This window comes from Solanum pennellii, chromosome 3, assembly GCF_001406875.1.
Source record: "Solanum pennellii chromosome 3, SPENNV200".
In the NCBI taxonomy this organism is placed as follows: domain Eukaryota; kingdom Viridiplantae; phylum Streptophyta; class Magnoliopsida; order Solanales; family Solanaceae; genus Solanum; species Solanum pennellii.
In genome coordinates, this window is record NC_028639.1 from 57795075 (window position 1) to 57818336 (window position 23262).

General features: G+C 33.8%; 3 protein-coding genes across 9 annotated transcripts in view; all 3 read right to left on the bottom strand.

Moving 5' to 3' along the window:
* Positions 1-8620: 8620 nt before the first annotated feature.
* On the bottom strand, positions 8621-12570 carry LOC107012823 (sulfoquinovosidase-like). Its single transcript, XM_015212757.2, has 8 exons — positions 11639-12570; positions 11357-11489; positions 10808-11023; positions 10549-10704; positions 10210-10462; positions 9725-10131; positions 9267-9383; positions 8621-9163 (listed from the first exon to the last, which is right to left on the bottom strand). Exons 1-8 carry the CDS (start codon positions 12568-12570, stop codon positions 8828-8830), a joined length of 2550 nt encoding a protein of 849 aa, XP_015068243.1. The 3' UTR covers positions 8621-8827.
* A 2434-nt stretch (positions 12571-15004) lies between these two features.
* LOC107012614 (mediator of RNA polymerase II transcription subunit 31) lies at positions 15005-18921 on the bottom strand. 6 transcript variants are annotated; one of them, XM_027915186.1, is made up of 7 exons: positions 18761-18921; positions 18579-18676; positions 18297-18393; positions 18053-18131; positions 17393-17670; positions 17172-17235; positions 15005-15717 (listed from the first exon to the last, which is right to left on the bottom strand). In XM_027915186.1, the coding sequence occupies exons 1-6, from the start codon at positions 18796-18798 to the stop codon at positions 17223-17225; spliced, it is 603 nt and encodes a 200-aa protein (XP_027770987.1). In that variant the 5' UTR covers positions 18799-18921; the 3' UTR covers positions 15005-15717; positions 17172-17222. The 6 variants fall into 6 exon arrangements, with proteins under 6 accessions (XP_027770987.1, XP_015067978.1, XP_027770985.1 ...); XM_015212492.2 differs by having other exon boundaries at positions 15005-15790; XM_027915184.1 differs by having other exon boundaries at positions 17172-17238.
* Positions 18922-20143: 1222 nt separating this feature from the next.
* The window catches only part of LOC107012857 (polyadenylate-binding protein 1-like), an 11221-nt gene continuing 8102 nt past the window's right edge, over positions 20144-23262 (bottom strand). For both annotated transcript variants that reach the window (XM_015212808.2, XM_015212809.2), the window contains exon 9: positions 20144-20493. In XM_015212808.2, the coding sequence (XP_015068294.1) occupies positions 20448-20493 (46 nt within the window). In that variant the 3' untranslated portion in view covers positions 20144-20447. The remainder of the gene's footprint in view (positions 20494-23262) is intronic.

The following is a 23262-nucleotide window of genomic DNA, read 5'->3' on the forward strand; positions in this document are numbered from 1 at the left end:
TTTAGATTCAACAAAAAATAAGGTGTCTAAACCTAAACCCTAAGGAGTAAATGGTGGTGAATCTTCATTATCTAACTGTGCTAAGTGTAGAAGGAAGCATAAAAGCATATGTTTAGCCGGTATGGACGGTTCCTATGGTTGTGGTAAGATCGACAATAGGATAAGGGATTAACCAATACTTACAAATAAGGGAAGAGAAAGTAAGAAAGCTCCTCCTGGTGGTTTAGGTTCAAGTTCTTTAAAGAAAAACAAATTATATGCACTCCAGACTCACCAAGAGCAAGAAGGCTCTCCCGATGTGGTTACCTGTATGTTGAAAGTATTTCATCTTGATGCTTATGATTTGCTTGATCCAGGTACTACCTTGTCTTTTTTATGCCATATGTGGATATGAGGTTTGATATTCTTTCATATATGTTGTTACATCTCTTTTCTGTCTTTACTCTACTTAGTGATTTTACTGTGGCTAAAAGGGTCTATAGAAAGTGTCCCTTTTCTTTGTCCCATAAAGTCACTCATGTTGATCTTGTAAAGCTTGATATGCTAGATTTTGATGTCATTCTTGGTATGGATTGGTTGCATTCATGTTATGCATCTATTAATTGTTAAACACGTTTAGTCAAGTTTTAGTTTTCAAATGAGCCTATCTTAGAGTGCGAAGAAGGAATTTGTATGCCGAAAGGTAGGGTTGTTTCTTGTCTTAAAGGTAGAAAGATAATTTCTAAGGGTTGCATATACCATCTAGTTAGAGTGAGAGACATGGATTTTAAAAACCCTAATCTTGAGTCGGTCCCCGTTGTAAATGAGTTTTTTGAAAGTGCTTTCAGATGATCTACCCAATATTTCTCTCAAAAAGGAAATAAACTTTGGTATTGACATTCTCCCAAATAACAACATGTCGTTTTTCTTCCTTACTAAATGGCCTCGACAGAACTTAAGAAATTGAAAGAACAATTGAAAGATTTGTTGGATAAAGGTTTCATCCGATCGAGTGTCTCTATGGGATGCTCCAGTTTTGTTTATTATAAAGAAAGATGGTTCGCTCCATATGTGTATTGACTATCGGCAATTGAACAAGGTTATAGTTAAGAAAAATATCATCTTCTAAGAATATATGATTTGTTCAATCAACTTCAAGGGGCAAGTTAATTTTCTAAAATCACCAATTAAGTGTGAAGGAAGATGACATCCCGAAGACGACTTTTCAAATTTCATAAGGTCATTATGAGTTTTTGATAATGTCGTTTACTTTGACTAATTCTTTGGCGATATTAATGGATTGGATGAATAGGGTGTTTAGGTAATACCTTAATATGTTTGTGATTGTGTTTATATATATATNTTGAAGTGTTAACCTAATAAGGGAATACATGGGAGATATATATAGGAGATATAGGAAGGAGTACTAATCCTAATAGGACTAGGATTAAGGAGTACTAATCCTAATAGGACTAGGATTAGTACATAGTAAATACTAATATTATTTAATACTATTTATTTAATACTATCTGTTATTACGTCTAGATACATGTGTCTCGGGATTCATGGGGTTAAAATTAGGTGTAATTTGTTCTAGGCACATTATATTCAAAAAGATTTACATGTATCTGGGATACATAACAAATCTCACTCGCCTCCCTCTCATCTCGCTCTGTATTTTGTATCTTAGATACATGTTGATCATATTAAATCCACATGTATCTGAAATACATGACTATCTCGCTTGTCTCTTCTTATTTTAGTGTGTAAGGTAGTAAAAGTATATACATCTAGGCTTGTCTTTCCCAATATATGATAAAGAACTCCTAAACTGATAAAATATGTAATTACTTGAAAGTATAAATAAAAATTATATATATATATATATATATATATATATATATAGTTAAGGAGTGAAGACGAACATACCGATCATTTGAGGATTCTATTGCAAGTCCTCAAGGATCAAAGATTCTTTTCTAAGTTTAGTAAGTGTCAGTTTTGGTTGAAGTTTGTGGCTTTTCTGGGTCACATTGTTTTCGAAAAAGGTATTGAGGTAGATCTAATAAGACAGATGTGGTAATTGAAGAGTTGGCCTAGACCTTTATCCCCTTAAGATATTAGAAGCTTCTTGGATTTAGCCCGTTACTATAGAAGTTTGTGGAAGGATTTTCATTGATTGCTTCTCCATTTCCGACATTGACCGAAAAAGAAAGCCAAAATTCTTATGGCCAGAAGCTTGTGAGAAGAATTTGAAGGAATTGAAAAACAGACTTACTTCTACTCTGGTATTGAATTTATCGGAAGGAACCGATGAGTTTGTTCTTTATTGTGATGCTTTAAGAACTAGGTTAGCGTGTGTCCTTATGCAAAATGGGAAAATCATTGCCTATGCCTCAAGGCAACTTAAGGTGCATGAAAAGAACTATCCTACCCATGATTTGAAATTAGCGACAATTGTGTTTGCTTTGAAAGCTTGGAGGCATTACTTATATACATGGTGTTCATGTTGATGTCTTTACTGACCACAAAAGTTTGCAATATGTGTTTAATCAAAATGATCTAGATCTTCGTCAAAGGACGTGACTTGAGTTACTAAATGACTACGATATGAGTGTTTTTTATCACCTCGTAAAGTAAACGTGGTGGCGGATGCTCTTAGTTTACTGTCACTGGATAGTGTTGCTCATATTTATGATAGTAAGAAAAAGTTGACCCGAGTTATTCATAGATTTGTCCGGAGGGGTGTGTGAGCTCTATTTGTGCATTGGGATGAAAAAAGATATTTTTCGTGCGCTCTATTGGTGCAATGAGATGAAGAAGGATATTGCAAAATTTATGGCTAAGTGTTCTAATCGTCAACAAGTGAAATTTGAGTATTAGAAACGGGGAGGTCTGTCCCAAGACATCAGTAATCCTGCATGGAAATGGAAAGATTTGAATATGGACTTCATTATTGGTTTACCTCGCACCCAGGGACAACATGACTTGATTTGGGCTATAGTAGATTGAATGATAAAATCATCTCATTTGTCAAAGTTTAATATTCAGCAGAGGACTATGCTAAGTTGTATTTTAGGAAAATAGTTAGGTTGCATGGAGTTTCCTTATCCATTATTTCCAATCATGGTACTCAATTTACTTCTCAGATTTGGAGATCTTTCTAAAAAGGTTTTGGTACTCGTGGTAATCTTAGTAAGACCTTTCATTCGTAAACCAATTGGAAAGCAAAGCGTACTATCCAAACTTTGGAGGATATGATGTGATCATGTGTAATTAACTTCAAGGGTAATTGGGATGATCATTTGCCTTTGATTGAATTTGCATATAACAATAACTATCACTCCAGCATTAATATGACTCCATTTGAGGCTTTATATGATAGGAGGTGTAGATCTCTCATAGGTTAGTTTGAAGTGGTGAAGTTAATTTGATAGGTCCCGAGTTGGTTCATGAAGCCATTGAGAAAGTTCAAATTATTTGAGAGAGGCTGAAAACCACTCAAAGTTGACAAAAGTCCTATGACAATGTTAGAAGATGACATCTTGAGTTTGAGGTGAATGATAGGGTCTACCTGAAAATTTTAACCATAAAGGGTGTAATGACATTTGGTAAAAAAGGAAGCTTAGTCCCCGTTATGTGGACCCATATCAAATTTTAAGGGGTGTTGGTAAGGTTGCTTATGAACTTGATTTTCCTAATGACTTTGACATCGGTACATCCAGTTTTCATGTCTCCTTGTTGAAGAAATGTATTGGTGATTCAAAATCTATAGTGACATTGTAGAGTCTTAGCATGGAGGATAGCTTTCTTATGAAGAAGTTTCAGTTTTGATTTTAGACCGACAAGTTTGAAAGTTAAGAAATAAAGAGAATGATTCGGTAAAAGTTCTTGGAGGAATCAGTTAGTTGAGGGTGCTACTTGGGAGGCTGAGGCCGATATGATATCTGCTATATTCATCTCTTTCCCTCCATATCTAAACCATCTTGAGGTATTAAGTTTCTCATGGTTTACTCCTTTGGTGTCATGTGTCTTAGATATTTCCATGATTTCCTCATTTATACATGTTCATGAAAAAGTTTGATTTTTTAGAAAAATGATCTAGTTGATTGATTTCTTCGTGTTATGTGCATTTGAGTATGAGTTACATATAGACCATAAATGATGTTTTTAACATGATTTATCTTGGAGTTGATGTTTCCTCCTCTGACATGTGCATTTATATGATTCCATGCATGTGGGCTGTTAGATTTGAGTTCCTACATTTCTTATTATGTTTAAAATCTCATTCAGAAATGAATGTTCCCAAACGGGAGATAGTATAACGCCTAGGAATCAAGAAGGCTAGGAAAGAGGCTGTGCAGACAAGACACCAACCCAAAACTAGGACACAGGATCCTCCACAGAGCCCTTGATGGGCCGCCAAGGGCCACAACTCGTTATGGTGCTCATGAAGGGTTCTAGAACCTTCCCTTGACGTTCTCCTCCCACAGACTTTAGACGGCCTATGGTTAGCATCACAGACCGTTAATGTGGTAATAAAGAGGGTTAGGACACTAGGGGTTCTCCCCTAACCACTGGTCAAGGACCACGACGGCCATAACAACCTATAGTGTTTTAGACGAGCCGTGAAGGCTCTCATGAGAATGTAAGTCAGTTTTAAAGTCAGAGACTTTTGAGTTTTTTCCTAATTATTTTAAATGAATACCATGTTGTTTTACCCTTTACCCAAAGCCCTAAATAAAGGGTTTTAACCTCAAAATCATCCAATTAATTCATTTTTTTAAATTTCACAAAATAAGAACAAGTCCATCCTCCCCAAATATTACTCTCTCTAGAAGTTTGAGGAAGAAAGCTAGGGTTTGCAGATCAAGTCTCCTAATCCCCTTTTAATTTCAAGCTTTTGTTATCAAGGTATAGAGTTCTTTCCTCCATAGAGTTCCTAAATTCCCCAATTTTAAACTTAGAATTTCCCAGTTGAAGATCTCCCGTAACTAGATGTACGGTTTCTAGTAGGAATCTCGTTATCCCATACATATATGCCACTATAGAATGATTGTCTTATATAGACATTAGCTAGTGAATCCTCAAGCTAGACTTGGTCAGAAGCCGAATTTTATGTTATAGCTCACATTGTCTCTATGCTGGTTAAGACTAATTCCCACACTTATGATTAACGAAGGCTACTTAAAGAAGTGTTTCCCAAGTGTTCAAGAGAGAAGTTTTACTAGCATTTGACCATGATTATTATGATGTTTTCTAACCTTTTTCTTATGAATTTTAACTTGGTCTTTGCATGAGCATATAAAGGTCCTTTTTAGCATAATTTATATCTCTATGCATTGCTATCATACTTGGTACATTTTTGTACTAACACATACTCTTGCCTAAATTGTTACTAATGTAGGGTCTGACGTTTCAGTTTATCACCCCCGTGGCTAGGAGTAACCTTGATTATACTTACTAGTGGTGAGTCCTCATGTTTCGAGGACTGAACCTTTTATCGCTTTCAGTTTTACTTTCAGATATTATACGTGATGCTAAGGTTACGTCCCGGTCACTCTTGATATAATAGATAACTACTGAGACTATATAGACTTCCGCTTCGTTTTATAAACTCTTTGATTGGAAAAGTTGTTTTAAATCTCTTAGTTTTTGATAATCTTGTTTATGCATGCTTAGTGGCTTGTGTAGGGCCTCTTGGGGTCCTATACGACATGTTAATCCTAGGGTATACCTTGGGCCGTGATATATAAAATATGTCATCTTCTTAGATTATATGTATTCAACTCGCATAAAAAAACGATGAATCTCAAGCATGTTTCAATTGGGTAGATGTAGATAACTAAATAGGATGGCATATTTTATGTGGTTAACATAAATATCCAATAGGCATTTGTTACCACGCGCACATATTTTATTTTCAAAATTTGAACAAAAAATGTGCGATAGAAATACTATATCATTTGACTGGATACTCTATTGGAACAAGCCATAGTTTGAGTGTCGAAATGAAATTTAGTGACAAGTTCAATGGGCTATTAATATATAAATCCAAGTCATAAATTCGTTTAATAAATAATACTAAATACTATATCTAACTCGCACAACCACAATTTCATTAAAAAAAATTGTTTATAACATAATAACAATAAATTTGGATGAAGTCATAGTTTGTTAGCATGATAAATATTTGTTAAATTGTTTTATTATGGTGAGATGATTCATACTTAAAAGTATTTGTGTCATTTATGTCTATAGTGAAAGATATTACATATAGTTTCAAAGCATAAGTTATGTTTGTAAGGTTTTTTGTCCAGATTCAATTGATAAGTCTTTTAATAATCTTTTATTTTTGAATTACAGTTATATAGAAAATAATTTTAAAATTTATATTTATCAATATAGTATGTTCAAGAAATTTATTAATATTTCAAACAAAGAGATAATTTGCTTTAAAAAAATCAACTCCCCCTTCTTGTTTGAGACAACAGTAGTATTGAGAATTAGTTGGTACTTTATCAAAATTTGCATCATTTGACTTCCAAAAAGAAAAAAGTATCTAAGAATGATGAGAGTAATAAAAATCGCATTATACTGTTTAAAAATAAAACAAAATAGAATATTTGAGTTCTAAAATTATCAAAAAGATAATTTCTATGGTTAGAAACATTTTTAAAATTGTACTGAAAAAGCTAATTAACTTGATTTTATATTGTGAGGGCTGAAAATAGGGTAGGTAAAAATATAGTGAATATTGAATAACAAATGGAAAACACAAAATATTAATGAAGTTGATAATGATTAAGCATTTTAAATTTATAATAAATAATAAAATTAAAATGATACAAAGAGAATAAACCGCATTGTTACACATGTTTAGAGGCTATTGATGAGGGAATAAGATAAGGCTAAGTACATAGTACAATTTGTATTGCTTGTTGTAGGACTCTTTATAGTCACGGTCGTCCTTCTCATGTCTCAAAATATAATAGTAAATTATAGAAAAATAAATTTTAAATAGTTATTTAAGAAAGAATATGTGATGTTATGTTTAGAAATAAAAACTCATATCAAATGTATGATAAACCGAAGGAAAAATGCATAAGTAATCTCCAAATCTATGTCTCAAATTTCAAAGGCACACTTATATTATAATAAGGGCATCTCCAACCCAAACACAAAATTTTACATCAAATATGATGTTAACATTAAATTTAGTCTAATCAACTCCAACCTACTTCACCAAATTTTACATAAAAAAAATCTCTCTTTTCATTATTATATTGTTATTTCTTATTTCATTTATATTTCTTATTTCATAAAACAAATTCTTTCCAAAACATTCACCATATATAATTCATATTATTTCCTTTTATAATAGTGTAATGAAGTATAAAATTATTGTGTACCATATTTTTTTAAATAATATAAATTGCTAGTAAATATTATATATTATACATAATAATGGATAATACAAATACAAGTGAAATCATTAATGAAATACAATTAAATAAATATTACATAATTGAAAAAATATTTTAAATTCTACATAAATATTCAACTTTCAAGATCACTATGGTGCTCCCATAAATGCTCTATTAATGCATTACGTAGTCAAAATAAACATAGATCTTTGAAAATTAGAGAATTTAAAGAAGAAAATAAAATTATATTAATAAATATGGATGGTATTGCTAATCCAAATGTTGGTGAATTTGTTCGACAAGAACAAAGTCGAATAATGGAAAACAAAACATCAATTTCAGCAGCCGCAACCACAACCACAACAACAATAATTTTTTATCCTTCACAATTCATATTTTAATAGTATTGATGAATTCGGATTGAATCTATCAGATTATTAATTTATTATAGTAATTTTTGTAAGTTATTGTGTTTTTTTTTTTAAATTACTATATATTTTGTATTTCAATTTTGATGTATATCAATTACTAGTTTGTTGAATGTTTTTCAATATATTTTAAGTACATTATATTATTTCTTCAAAAATTTATATGTTTGCATTTTTAATTTTTGTCAAAGTTAATTGTAATTTATATAATTTAGAGTATAATTTAAAAAAAAAAACAAAAAAAATTGTAAAAAAGTCATATAGAAAAATTAATTTACAAAAAAGCGAATTTTATATTTAAAAATGAATATTAAATAAATATTACATAAAGAATAAACAAGAGATTTAATTAAAACATACAATTTATATAATATTTAATTAAAAGTTTATAAGTGAATGGGGTGATGAATAGTGTTAACACTATTCACACACCAAATTTGATGTATAATTAGTGTGGGTTGGAGCTCAAAACACCAAATGTAGGCCTATTTCTTCGATTTCTAGCTTGAGTAAGAATAGAACTCTCATATTTATATAATGAATTGTTCATCTTCTCTTGTGGACATAGATCAATTGACCGAACCACGTTAAATATTTGTTTGTTTTGGTATATTTCTTGTTTGTCTTCTTACTCAGGATCTTTCTAGATTTGTTTTGCTAGCTTTCGCATGACATCTGATTATTTCGATCCTAATAATATGGACATTCCTTAAGAAGTATTAAAAAAAATCTTGATACAACTAACATTTACAACAAACTTATTAGAGAACAACCAAAAGTTTCAACTATATGTACTAAAACATGTTCTTGTTATTATCTCTCAGTAGTTTTAATATAAAATCAAATGGACTAAGCAAATTCATCACTACCGTTTACACATGTATTATCACCACATCTATGTAACTGTTGAACAAGAAAGAATTCTAAATGCTATTTCCATGGTTATAATCCCCTAAAACAATGTACATCATCTGGCAGTAGTAAGCAGTTGCATTATACGACGTTGTATTCGCGGAGTTTTTCCAAGAAGGTTTTTCCAACAGAAGATCCTTCTTTAACAAAAATGGCAGGATATCCAATTGGTGCTTCCACCCAAGCTTCAGAACCATGTGTTGAATACAATTTTCCTGTCCAAATATGCTTCCATGACGAGCCTTCTCCTATCGGGAAATAGGCCTTAACAGTTTCCTTGCCTTTGTCGAGCACAGGTACCACAAGAATCTCTGTGCCAACTAAAAATTGCTCATATGTTAAGCTATGTACATCTTCATCTTCTGGATAGTGAAGGAAGAGATGTCGACAAATTGGTAGCCCTTTCTGAGAGGCTTCCTGAGTAATCGGGAAAAAAAAAGAAGGTAATAACTCTTAGATCTTTTTGGTTTATAATTCTAGTTTGGAGAAAACAGTTGTAGAGAGATTGTGTATATGTTACCTTAACTAGTTGAATCCTGTAAAACTTCCATGCTTTGTAGACCTTTGCAAGACGTGCGAAATGTGAAAGAGTTCTATTGTTAGAGTAGAACTGGCTGTTGCAAGATGGCTTGTTACCCTGAATGAATGATCAAAAATGACAGAACATGTCAAATTTTTGAGCATGAGAACGAAAAGAAAAAGAAATACTCCCTCAGTTTCAATTTGTTTGTCTGGTTTTATCTTGACACGGAGTTTAAGTAAGTAAAAAACACTTTGAATCTTGTGGTCTCAAACTAACCGTACCATAATGCCCTCTAATCCTATTGTCTTAAACATGTCAGGTGAAAAGTTGGAATTGAAGAGCTGGTAAAAAAGGAGAAATATTCTTGTTTAAAAGGACTAAAAGTCAAAAGGAGATATACAAATTGAAATGGAGAAAGTAGGAAATATGAGTCCTGGAGATGTGCTGAATCTTACTTCATGTGTCCGAAACACAGTGGTGAAGGCAGCCAATTCCATCCATCGCAAAAGAAGCTCTTCACTTCTTCGATACTTAAAAAATGGTAATGGTAAGTTTACTGCACAGTAGCCTCCAATGTCACTGTGATTAAGAGCATATCCTGAAAGTCCTCCGCTAAGCAAGCCAACGACTGCACTCTTGATGCCATCATTTTTTTGCCAACTTACCATTTGGTCTCCCTCCCAAAATAGCATTGCCCATTTAGGAGTATCCCTATAACCAGCCCTCATGAAGAAAACTAAACTTTCCTCTGGATCTTCTCCCTCTTTACCTACATGTGTGCTTTTCCATTCGTCCACGAATTCCCTGTTGATTTTGGCCCATAATTCGGGATATCTATTATGCGCTGCAATTGGATCTTCACCTGGATAATTAAAAGGACTATATATTAGTACTTTCTTAGACACAAATGTTGAAGAAGAAAATGATGTTGTTGGCGGACCTGAATACAAGCAGGCATCCACAGGAAGGCCTTCGCCAAAATCTGCCATCCATCCTCGTACTCCATCATCTACCATTTCTTGCAGAATCTGCTTGAACCAGTTAGCGGTACGTGGATGTGTCAAATCCAGCATCCCTACATCAAATGCTGTATTGGGAACCATATACAGTTCTCCATTCTTGTCTTTTACTAAGATATCCAACTTCTTTGCCTCCTCAAAATGGTGTCTTCTTATGTTTGTCTTTTTATCCATCTGCAGTTTTTTTGAACCAAAACTTCTAAAGGTTGTCTACGAGGAGTTCCACACAATAACGATAAGTTAACAGTTATGATGAATACCGGAGCCAGACAAGGATTGCAATATGTCATCACTTTGATATGTTGCTTATTAAGGTCTTGAATTAGTTGTTTCCATCCCGAGTATCTCGTTTCATCTGCTTCCCAGTTCCACCAAAGTTGTGATCCAATGACTGTCTCTCTCTGCCCTACCCAATCCTGAAAAAAAAGCGTATACGAAAAGATGTTGCAAACTTCAATAACTCATCTATTTTTGAATCAATCTAAAAGTATTCATTTAAATGATCTTCTCTTGGTGTACCTGCAACCAGAACGCTGATACTGGGACGTCATATCTTTGCATTTCATTCCAAATACTGCGGACAGTGTCCGTTCCACCTTGCATTCCCACTACTGCACCAGAAATAATCCACTCTGGAAGAAGTGGAGGCCTACCAATGCTTCGTGTGAAACATTCAATGAGTTCAGTAGGTGAGTTCCCGTGTAGTATCCGACCTTCCAATGAGTCCCCATGTAACTGCAACAAGATATCAAAGTATGAGCTCAAGTGAGTATCACATTTGAACAAAATGTACATCCTTTCGTTCATATTTTCCGCTTTAACACAACACGTAGTTGGATTGTTTCTTCAGGCCTTAATGTTCTTTCGATTTGGTATTACAACGAGATAAGATCTCGTCTTGTGTGTTGAGAGAAAATACAAGTTTTGTGCTGCAGATGATTCAGATACGACTGTTGTATTGTGTTAATGTTGGCCTAGTTAACATTATCAGAAATTACACCACCAATATTTAAGCTTGAGTTACACTCAAAATATTCAAAATCAGGAAGAGAAATCGTCGAAACTCACCTGTATCTGAATTCTATCATCTTTCGTTAGATCAAACACTGAATAATCATAACCCTCCAAGTACATTGACCTCATCTTCGATGTCATGTAGAATGGCGAAGGCGCATAAGTTGTACTCCAATCACCTCCTGCCCTACATGACACAATAGTGCTTATTTCAGTCTTTTGATTTTAAAAACGTGGCACACTATACAACATATAATGTAGTTCGATAAAAAGAAATGTATAATACATAAACAGACGTCTCAACTGGCAAGTAAAACACTCCATCTTTGAGAGTACCTGTAGCTAACTAAATTGGCTGCAAAGGTAATAGGTTGATCGCCGCGTCCAATCCCTTGTTCTTGAACAAAAATAGGGACCCTCTTTCCTTTAAAATTCATATGAGAAAATTGCTCCCCAAAACCAAATATTTTCTCATTTTTTTCACTTGAATATGTTAAACAAATTCTATTATTAACAACTCCTTCACTACTTTTCATCACTATTTTCTCCTCAGCTAATGATGAAACAGTAAGAGACTTTTTTAATCCTCGAAACCACCCACCTCTACGTCTCCGAATTCGACCAAATTTTAGAGAAAAAATCCTATAACTTGTTGGAGAAACTCTTTTTGGAAGTTGTAAATCTGTTTTCCCAATCCTCACTTGGAAACCAACTTGATGACATTCTTTCTGATCAAACAGAATCCAATATCTTGCACAAGTTGAATTTTCCTTCTCCGAATCTTTTCTTCGCGAAAATCCAACCTTCTTCTTTCGTTTACTTACCGCGAAAACCTTCCCTGTGATCATTAAAACAGGAAACAGGGGATACGGCGAAAAAAGTTGATCTTTATCAGATTCATTTATGATCTTTATATCGTCAATTGTCTGATTATTTGAAAGAGAATGTACATGTTTATCTTTTACGACGAATGAACCTCTGCTTTCTTCCACTTGAGTTTCAGCAATGGCAGCAGAAATGAATGGCTCACCAGGGAGAGTGGACCATATAGGCCTTGTAGGTTCAGATTTGTGAGAAATTGATAAAAACCCTCCATTTTTTGATGACCAATTTAACTGAAAATCTTTGCCAATGGGGTAGATCTGATGAGAAGGGAGTTTATTTGAATTCAAGATTAAAGTTCCATATATGAATGGTGAGTTTGGGGTGGATGGAAAAGGATTATTGAAATGTTTGTGATGCTTTTTGCTGATTTTCAAACTTGTCATGTTAGAAAATATGAAAGTGTTATTCTAAATGCAATCTATTTATACACATTGTACATTAGCTATGTAAAATTAATACTCCTCGCGTCTCATTTTATGTGATACTGAATTTAAAAAAGATTGAAAGATTTTCAAAATTTGTAATTCAAGATGAATGATAGAAATTTATATCATTCTACTAAGGATAAAATAAATATGTGTCGTTTTTTTTAGAATGAATTAAAATGAAAAAAAAAAGTCACATAAAGTAAAAAAGACGAAGTATTATTTTTGTGAATGTGTAATAGATAGTTAGAATATAATTGATCTTTTCACGTGTTTTAGTTCTTCAAATTTTGAAATAGAAAATTCCGACCCCACCTATGTCGGTCCAAAATTTTCATTGGTTTGTCAAGATTCGAATAAGCCCTGTTGGTTGGAAATTGGAATATTATGAAAATAGTAATATTACTTTTCGAACATAAATGTCAAATTTCTTTTTAGACGTGCAAAATAACCCTTTCATCGTTAGTCTAAGCGTCACATTTATGTTAAATATAAATGAAGTCACAATTTAATATATATCTATAAAATTTAAAAATAAATAATATATATATATATATATATATATATTATTCAATATGAATACACTTGACTCATTGTAGGTCCGACTCTGGTTGCTCATCTCATATAAAATAAGGGTAATTTGAAAAAATAAAAATAAATATATCTATGGACTTTGAGAAATCCATTGATTTTTGAATCATAGTTTAGTTAGACGTTATTTTCTTGATAATTCAAAGACGTACTTGGTCAGCTATACAGGGAAGATTCACTTTTGTATTTGATGGGGTTTCTGGAATATGCATGGAGACGCAATAATGGCTAAATTAAATGGTTCACTTAATTGGTACATTAGACTAAGTTCTTGACCTATTGAACATCTGATTCATACAAGTGTCCTTGTGTGGTTGTTATAAGTTTAGTTTGTCCTGACCCATGTGATCGTTAATTTTAACTTGACTTCAACTGATACCTAGCTATGTTTTTTTTAATTTTAGGTGTACACAAGTAAATATACGTGTCTTACGTGGAAAGATGCAAGGACATATATGTATTTGTTCAACTTTTATACAAATTTAAGTATCTACTTCTACACATTAGTAGTTACAAGAATATAATTATCAATTAAAGCCAAACAAAAAACACGTTTGGAAAATATTCAGAAACCAATATTGATGAATATTCCCTATCATATAGTAGAGACTAAAGCCTTCCATTTAAAATTTTAAATTAAATAGAATCTTTGACCGATAAATAAAGAAAAGAATAAAAGCTGAAATGGAAAATAATTTATTTCTCCAGACATTTAATTTGATTATATTCCATCTCTCAAGTTTTTTTTATTTTATTTTTTGCATTTTTTCTAAGATAAAGGCAGAATTTTTATACAATGTAAAAAGTAAATATCATTTGACGTTGACATTTCAAATTCATAATACCAGAAACACGATCAAATAATTAATGTAAAAGTTATTTACACGTCCACATTCCATTTTCAATTATCACTCGTTTTAAACGACTTGAATATCATTTTCACTATTGCTAGTTACCAAGCTTTAATATACAAAGTTTTAACCTTAGCAAAAATATTGATCCAATCAGACATGATCAAACAATCATATGGAAACATATTTTTAGTCTTAAAAAGTCATTGTTTCTTCTTTAAATTTCTTGACAAATCAAACTATAAGAAGAAGGTATAGTTTAGAATATAGAAATATAACATTTTTTTTGGATTAAATAAAAAAAAACATGTCTGAGAATTATGAGGTAACAATCAAGAAACTTGAAGCTCTGTTGCTTAGAGTGGATTGTATGTGGATGGCATCATGGGAATACACTATATTATTAACCTAGACCTAATTAACTCCACTATCTACCATTTATTGAAAGTTACATTGCACCTTTATACTTGTGGGACCTAATTCGAATGTAGGTTAAAAGGACGGGAAAATACACAAGTTGTCCCTTAAATGTGTCCGAAAGGCGAATTGCATGAAAAATATACTTGACTGTTATAATAAAATGTTATTATTTGATGCAAAATATATTTGACTTTTATAATAAAATGTTATTATTTGATGTAAAATATATTTGACTGTTATAATAAAATGTTATCATAGAGAACATATCTTAGTTAACTAATTACCTTCATATCTTTCAAATTCTTTTTTTTCATCTTCATATTTCACCCTCCTCCCAAGTCTCATATATGCCAATTAAAATTAAAATAAGTTTAGGAGGTACTTGTGCCTTATCCCAACAAGAAAAACTCTTCCCACCGCAAAAGTTTTATCAGTTATATCAAAAAGATTTAGTTTACATTGCACAATGCTAGTTGTTTTTATCCATCAGGTGAACAAAATCGAACCAAAAACCACACCAAACCACAAACTGAGTCAACCATGTGACATATCTATGTAAACAACTTAAACAAGTAGAGATCCTATCCACAAGAACAAAGGAGTGGATATATGTAAAAGTTAAAACCCAGCCTTTGCTTTGTGAAGTATAATTTTCCTAGTGAAAAGGGAGAAACCATCTCATATCCGAGTCAAATACTCTAGAATGCAGTATTATCGCTTACATCTACCAGAGAAACCAACAAATTTCTAAATTGTCTTCAACACGCGTTCAATGCGTATATACGCACGTTTTATTATGGGTTGCAAACAGGTTAACCCATATTTGCTGTCCAGCTTAACATTGTCAAGAGAACACTTGTAATTCAATTGTACTGCACAAGAAACCATCAACATAATATTACCTCAAAGTTCCATATAAGGGATGAGAAACCATTTCAAGGACTTCATTAGACTAAAGTAGTAGCACACTGGGCCTACTCAACCATATTCAAGGAATTGCTGGCTGGCATGCATTTCTCCAGCATGAGAGAAAAGAGAAATGGGTGTTTCGATGGTATTACAATTCCAAGGTTTAGCTCCTTACACTACCACATGAACTACTATCAGCTTCAGCAGCACAACAGGTGACAGCAAGAGTAAGCTGATGAGTGATTGCCTGCAGGAAGAACTAAAATTTCTATTTTCGTTTTGTTTTGGGGTGCACCAGATTGCAGTATACAACTGCCAAGCTCCATTCTTGAAACTGCAATCAGCAATTAAACAGGGTTGACTTCTTTTCTAAACATAGGATGTAGTCTAATTCCATGGATGATCACCTACAAGTGTGGTTGTGAAATTAGATTCCACAAATAGGATGCAACATAGCTTTTATAGGATAATTAAAGACCAACGCATGATCAGAATATTTTAATACAAAGTAATATGTTCAGTGTAATGCTCCTATAGAACCCAAAAGCCATTCTTAAATTTAAAGAATTGTCATTATCAAGATAATGGAAGAAACACATCATATGCTCAATAGGAGTATTACCCAATTTTCCGCTTAAGCATATATAAGTTTAATGAGGTGTCACAAAGTCGCAATTAGGTCAATTTGACCAACCAGAATAAAGTATAAGCACAACACTTGATTTTACATTGGAGAAGTATGTGTTAAGTAAATAAGAAAGAGTACATCTTGTCGAGAGAAGGACACACGACATAGTTTCTAACTGAAACTCATAAATATATATGGGGAAGCACTTCACTTGACCAAAACGAGAAAAGAGATGAGTGATAACATGAAATCCTTGGAATTCCGTTTGTGGAAGTGATACAGCTAATATAATTTTGTGTGCTGCACTTAATTTCAGGTCTATAGATCTAGGTTGTACCAATTCTAAAGTGTCACACCACCCTATTCAAGCCAAATGGATAAAGTTCCTCTTTTGTTAGTTTTCTGGAAAGACAGTAGGCCCTTGAGAGTCAGTACCTGCAACTTTGAGGACACGAAGTTGGAACAGTCGAAGGGGAAAGAATAACTACAAAGGCAAAGGTGATTATAGGAATTCGTACAGGCTAGCCAAGGCGAGAGAGGAGAGGGACCGTAACCTTGCCCAAGTGAAGTGCATCAAAGACCATAAATACTCCTCCCATTTACCATAGATTATAGGCAAAGGTTCGTATACTTAGACCACACTAGAGAAGTTGCTCCTTCATTTATCATCAAAATCTGAAGTTCACATGTCAATATGGTGATTCGAATTCTTCACTCCATTGATAACCCATTATTGCTATAAGTGTGCATTGGCAATCTTCCAGTCACCTATCACCAGATGTCTGAACTGAAAGCCTAAAAAATTAAGCAATTGAAACCACAAATGAGGGCATCCCAAAAGAGTTCAAAGGCAGGCTGCTTCCTTTCTGTTTTGGTTACTTGGTTTGGGAATAAAATTAGTTCTACATTTATTTCTTAAAGAAATTTGATCCTAGTGAACCCAACAAATGTGTGGTTGATCTCTCGCAAAACTTTAGCACTATGTTTTCTGACACGAGAAAGAAAGTACAGGTCATTGATCATGCTTGAGACTTGGGAAGGACTCTAAAATTCAATAAACAACAAATCACACTCTTAATAGGATTTCATAAATGTGTTTGCCAATGACGAACTGCAACACTTATTCTAAAAATGAAATCATGGGGTGCAAAATGTATTACCTTAATTCATGAATTAGTTGATAGGAGGTCTGTGCTATGAGTAAAATAAAATCATCCGTCTTTCCTGCTAAAACAAAATTATCCAAGTCAATAACCATGTCAGAAACATTACGTCACAAATCTAACCCTAAAATATAAAATCATAACAAGAGGGAGCACGCAACAACAAGCATTGACAAAGTTTTCACAGTAAGAGAAAAGTAAAAGACGAGAGGAAATACTTTCTCTTTCTTCGATCAACAGAAGCATTCCTTGGGTCCGTTTTAGCAAGACCAGATCCAGGAGGGATGGCATACTGCATCGGGGAAAGAGCTGCGGCTGTAACAGGTGTAGGAGCAGGAGGTGGAGCAGTTGGAGGGGCTACACTTGATGGTAGTGATGCAGGTGGAGCAGAACTTGGTGCAGTTGCAGGCTCAGGAAGCGGCCGCGGCAAAATATGTTTCAACCGGTTATTTCTGTAGTTCTTCCAGAAGTAAAATTGCTGCCTATGTGCCACTTCCTAATAGTTGTTACAAACATGTAGATCAGATCCTATCACAGATTTATGTGCCAGAACTTTAGGTTGGCAAACAAAGTGCAATAAATAATAAACAGTGAAATGAGATGAGATGTCCTCGGGGCGAGAATTAACCTCGACAACACGATTAAATAGTTATAAGTTTTATTCCTAAAAACTACGGGAAAGTTCAGAAATGGAAATAAGGCTAATGGCTAAGACAATGAAGTAACATGTATTATAAAGTGTTTTGGCTGCATTTTTAGTCCATAGAAACTGTGTTTACAGAAAGTGGGACGAACCTTCTTTATAGTGGCTGACTAACTAAAGGGTATAGCAAAAGTGGAGAAGGAAACCAGGACAACACATGACATAACTTTTTTACCTTGTTAGCAGGATGAGCCATTGCATTACGAAATGTTGGATTTTGGAGAAGCTCGAGAAAGAATAGGCAGTGTGGATACCTGCATTAACATCAATATAAGGGAAAACCAATACGGTTAGTGAATGATACCTGTAGTCCACAGCAAACAGAAAAGGAACAAGAACCATCAACCACTGCATCAAAAAAGTTGCAGTAGAAAGAATACATATCTATTATGATATATTAATACTAGAAACTAACTTACATTATAAACTTTATGTACTCAGGTCGTTGCCAGTACTGAAGGTACTTCAAGTACCCAATAAAAGCTTCATCTTCAAAATATCTATTCTGAGCCAAATCTGCATCAGAATCAATACAAAGTCCACAAAAAAAATGAAAAAGGAATAGAAAAATTGAAGCTTTTGCAACCCAATATTCATTTTCACACCAGCAACATATATAACATAAAACTAACAATAATTGGTAAATACCCAGAAAATATCATGTTTAAATAAGAGAAGGGAATAGATAGATAGATAGATACAGTGAATGTAAGTTGGGTTAGCAAGGCATTGAACAAATTCGAGTTCGAGTAAGAAACGTTGGCGCCCATCATCGGGATCTTTATAGACGCTTTTCTGCCTGCAAATTGGAACAGAAAAAACAGTTGATTAATGTGAAGTTGCGAAGATGCAAATTGATTTGAGATGAATTGATTCTGCTTACGGTGATTCATGGGTGTCTGGATTCGATATAGAAGCCATTCGCTAAACCCTAACGAATTCTAATTTTCAAAGTTTAGCCGTTGATTGTATTGCTGCGCTATATATGCAAAAGGAAAGTCTGAATATACATATGACTTATGAGCATAAAAATAGGGATTTCGGGCATAAGATGATGAAATTGTATTTTTAAGATGGAAGGTAAAAATGGATTAAATTCATTTTGAAATAAAATTTCAGTGTTAAACTGACAAATTGTATTTGATTTTGATCCAAATTTTTATTTGTCCAATATGAGTGTAATTAGACTCGTTTACTCACCTAGATTATATAGTCGATCAGATTGGAACGGTTAGAAGTCTTCTTTTTTTAAGGTGAAGTCATAACTCCGATATGTGATTATACCAGTGTTACCAAAGATGAAAAGCGCAAAAAAGCTCTCAAGGTCCATGGTGGATTTAAGCGCAAAGCGCCAATAAAGTGTAAGTTTTGATGAAAAAAGGCGCAAAGGGAGAAAATAGTATTAATATGTATGTTAAGTCCAAAACTAATAACTATAAACATGAATATGACAAATATATGATCAAAGAAATTGAAAAAAATTATACCAGTGAAATATCAATGATTCAGTTTCACTGCCTCATAAGAGGCTCATTGGTAAGGTGACGTTTGCCTTAGAACATTGGTGAAGACACTGAAGTGCACATAAAGCAAAGCAAAGTCCTCTACACATTTTGAGCCTCGCTTCATTGCTTAAGCACGCTTTCTATCTAAGTTTTGACCAGTTTTTTATTAGTATGCATGAATTTTAAGCTTAAATTCGTAGTTATATAAATGTGAAAATTGTGATTTTAGTCCAAAGGATAAAAAAAAATAATTTGGGCGATTTTGGATGCAACCTTCATGATTTTGGTTCGAAATAAAAGTCTTACATCACTTTTGATATTTATACGCTCGAATTCAAGTTGATTCTATTTTGATTATTTCTGAAAGAAACATGTCTACGGGCCACAACTGAATATATGTGTCATGAAAGAGAGCTGCATGATACCATGCCTAGAATGAGCATGGAAATTGGGGGTTTTGGACCTACAACTACGAAATTATATTTCGATGACCAATGTCTCCAACCAAATTTTAGATTTGTTTCCCCTTTATACAATTACAAACTTGGACTACTTCCATTGGTACGTTCATGCTTTTTCCTATTAACAAGACGCTTTACCATACACTACAAAATCTTCATCTCTGTCTATACCAAAGCATTTTGTATCTACCCTAACATGGAGTAATAAATAGTCCTTTAAGAAAACTAAACACCATTGGTCTTATTGCATGTAGCTATTAGGATTTGAAGTTGGGGATAAGGAGGTTTAGGAGAGGGGAGCTTAAGGGTGACCAAACCACAACCATACATAATTCAAACCATCTCCAACAAACTGTCTATTTTATTTGTCTTTTCCATTTGCTGCCCAAAATGCAAGCACCTGAGCAAGCTAGCAAAGAAAAAATTCTCAATCCCCAGAAACCTAAAACATCATCCACAGAGTTGAAATTTATGTCAGCTAATGACTTATTTGAATTAGAACATCCTTTGCCCTCAACCAAAGAGAGTAAAACAAGGAGATGCCCTTTTCACAAAGCGAGCCCCATGCTTCTCTAGGGAAGGCTGCAATCCAGCTTAAAATTCACTAGTATGGCCTGTAGCGGATGGAACGTCTGAACCTTGGAACCCTTCTGCAAATAAGATGACAACAAAATACTTGTTAACTAAAGTTTGATGTAATCATCAAGCAGGCATCAGTTTGAATCATGTCAAGACAAACATGACAACGAAAGTGAACATCAAACAAGAGAGTAAAATTTGCACAACTGTTAAATTATAGCTTATAAAAGTGAAGAGTCAAGGAGGACAAATTAGGAAGGAACACTGTAATCCAGATGAACAAATATCTGAAAATTTATTCTTCCATTAAAATCTAGGGAAGTTCAGCTCTCTGTTGAAGGGCATAAAAAGCATTCCCACCAATTTAAGTTCACTTTGATATTAAAACGATTAGTACCAGCCTATCGGGAACTCGTATAGGATAATAGGAAATAAATCCAACTCAACAAATCTTATAAAAAACTTATGTTGGACCAATATAAGTTGACATGTGTTACTGCAACAAAATACCCAACAAGTAAGTTTTAAATTATCCTCATTTAACAGTTAAGTGATACAACACCTATTTTTGGAGTTCTGAAGGTTTACTTTGTATTACTTAACTGGTAGTAGTACAGGGAGCATTGTTGCCAACATTTGCATTAGTGTTGCAAAAACAAAACAGCTGATTTTGGCACATACGACTAGTACAAAAAGTCGGCCGCGGAATGCATTGCTAGTGTTGTGATGCAACGTCTTAAAAAAAAAGTCAAGTGATGCATTTTAATAGGTATAGGTAACTGTGATTGTGTAAAATAGATTAGACATAGGAGTCATCTAGTTTATTTCAGTGAACTGCTGACTAGACCCATCCATCAATAAGACGAGACTCTAGGCTCATCTTCCGTAGCACACTGATAAACTTGAAAATAGACTAGTTCGAGTAGCTGAGCTGCTAATCCAGAAGCTTAGGACATATTTAGTCAAAATACCAACAGAAAGAAGTAACCCCTTCGAAAGAACATTAAACACAATAGTTACCATTTCAGATCAACACAATTACCATGACACATGCTCTGGACCCAACATCCTACTTCGTTTAAAGGAAGTAAGCCTAGAAACCTAGCCAACCAAAGACAACACAAGATTCCATTTTATTTGGGAGGCAGGAAGCACTGAACTACTGCTCATGTAGGGGCAACAGTGTAGGCCAAACAAACATGTATTGAAGTAGAATATGTGGCAAGTGCAGATCCCACAAGGCATCAGAGTAGGCTGTATCCAAGTTGGCAACCAATTAATTTCAACTTGACTTCCTTCAGAAATTGAGTGATAGATAAATCTATGAAGTTGAAACTGACAGGATACTGGTACCTAAATGAAATTCGCAGAGTAAGGAGATAAGCTGAGCTTTAGCCCAATGTTTATTGAAGTAACGAAGGCCAGGATCATATTATTGGTCAGGACAGAAACTGCTCTGAGCTATATGCCCCAAGCACCTCTTTGCTCCTGATCCTAGAGATCAGACAAAGAGGTCTAGCCCCAAAAGAATGGTCAAGCAAAGATCCACTTCGTTTTTGACAAGTAAACAATTTGATGCCTCTTCTTGTTGGGTTGGGGTAAAGAAGGGGAGGGTGTATGTCATGAATCTTTAGGGAAGAATCGATTCACAGGGCAAGCTCGTTAAAGGGAGACTGAAACCTTCGAAGAGAGAACTCTGATCTCTTGATTTTTGTTGAATTATGACTTACTGATTTATTCATCAAAAGCCCCTTAAAATAGGAGTCTTATTATATCAATAGGAAATCTAATTCTTATGAAAGTAGGTAACCTAAGTCTTATTCCAAACTAATAACTATAACTTAACCTAATCCTTATAAAACTATGAAATATAAACCCTATTCTAGAATAATAAATAAAGCTACTAAATAAATAATTAAATTAATGACTTCCAACGCATCCCTAACAGTGAAACTTCAAAGATAGATCAAGATTGATTGAGACAAAGTTGTAAGTTTTTTCCTTTTCTTTTGCTACACATTTTTAGCTTTTTCCCCAAATTCAAAAACCACCGACCCTACTCGTCACATACTGGAAAATTCCTTGACCTTTTTTTCATGATTTTGTAGCTCATCCAGCATCTAGGGTGGCAACTTGTACTACAAACTGTTTCTATCTCGATACACCTTTAAGCACACCTCCGTATCCAGACAAAAACAAAAGGAAAAAGAAATTGCCCCATATAATAAATAATACAGTACCACTCTAGCATTCTGAAACTGACTAAAACATAAATATCCATGGAACCAAAAGTTCAAGCGATAGAAACTTAAATCCTCAACTCTCAGAAAAGAGAAGTAGGAAGAAGACCCAACGGGAGGGATTCTCTCGAGCACAAGATGGTAGAAAATAGAAGCATCATCACATTAGAAAATAGACTCCCCTTGGGTCGTCCTCCTACTTCTCTTTTTCGAGAGCTGAGGATTAGAGTTACATCGCTTGGACATTTGGTTCCATGGATATTTATGTATTATTCAGGTTCAGAATGCTAGAGTGATTTTTTATATATTACATAGGGCAATTTCTTTTTCTTTTTCTTTCCTGTTTCTTTGGTTTTGGCTGGATATGGAGGTGCTAAAAAGGTGTATCAAGATATGAGCAGTTCATAGTACAACTTGCCCCTAGATGCTAGATGAGCTACAAAATCATGAAAAAAAGTCAAGGAAGTTTTGACAGTATGTGACAAGTAGGGTCAGTGGTTTTGTATTTGAGGAAAAGCTAAAAATATCTATAAAAAATGTATTGCAAGAGAAAAGGAAAAGGCATATATATATATATATATATATATATATATATATATA

Coding starts and splice junctions, on each gene's coding strand:
- LOC107012823 (XM_015212757.2), bottom strand. CDS start 12,570: ATGACAAGTTTGAAAATCAGCAAAAAGCATCACAAACATTTCAATAAT. Junction 10,132..10,209: donor GGATGCCTGCTTGTATTCAG/GTCCGCCAACAA, acceptor TTAATTATCCAG/GTGAAGATCCAATTGCAGCG. Junction 9,164..9,266: donor ACAGGATTCAACTAGTTAAG/GTAACATATACA, acceptor CCGATTACTCAG/GAAGCCTCTCAGAAAGGGCT.
- LOC107012614 (XM_027915184.1), bottom strand. CDS start 18,798: ATGGCTTCTATATCGAATCCAGACACCCATGAATCACC. Junction 18,394..18,578: donor TAACCCAACTTACATTCACT/GTATCTATCTAT, acceptor ATTCTGATGCAG/ATTTGGCTCAGAATAGATAT. Junction 18,132..18,296: donor GAGTACATAAAGTTTATAAT/GTAAGTTAGTTT, acceptor ATGTTAATGCAG/GTATCCACACTGCCTATTCT.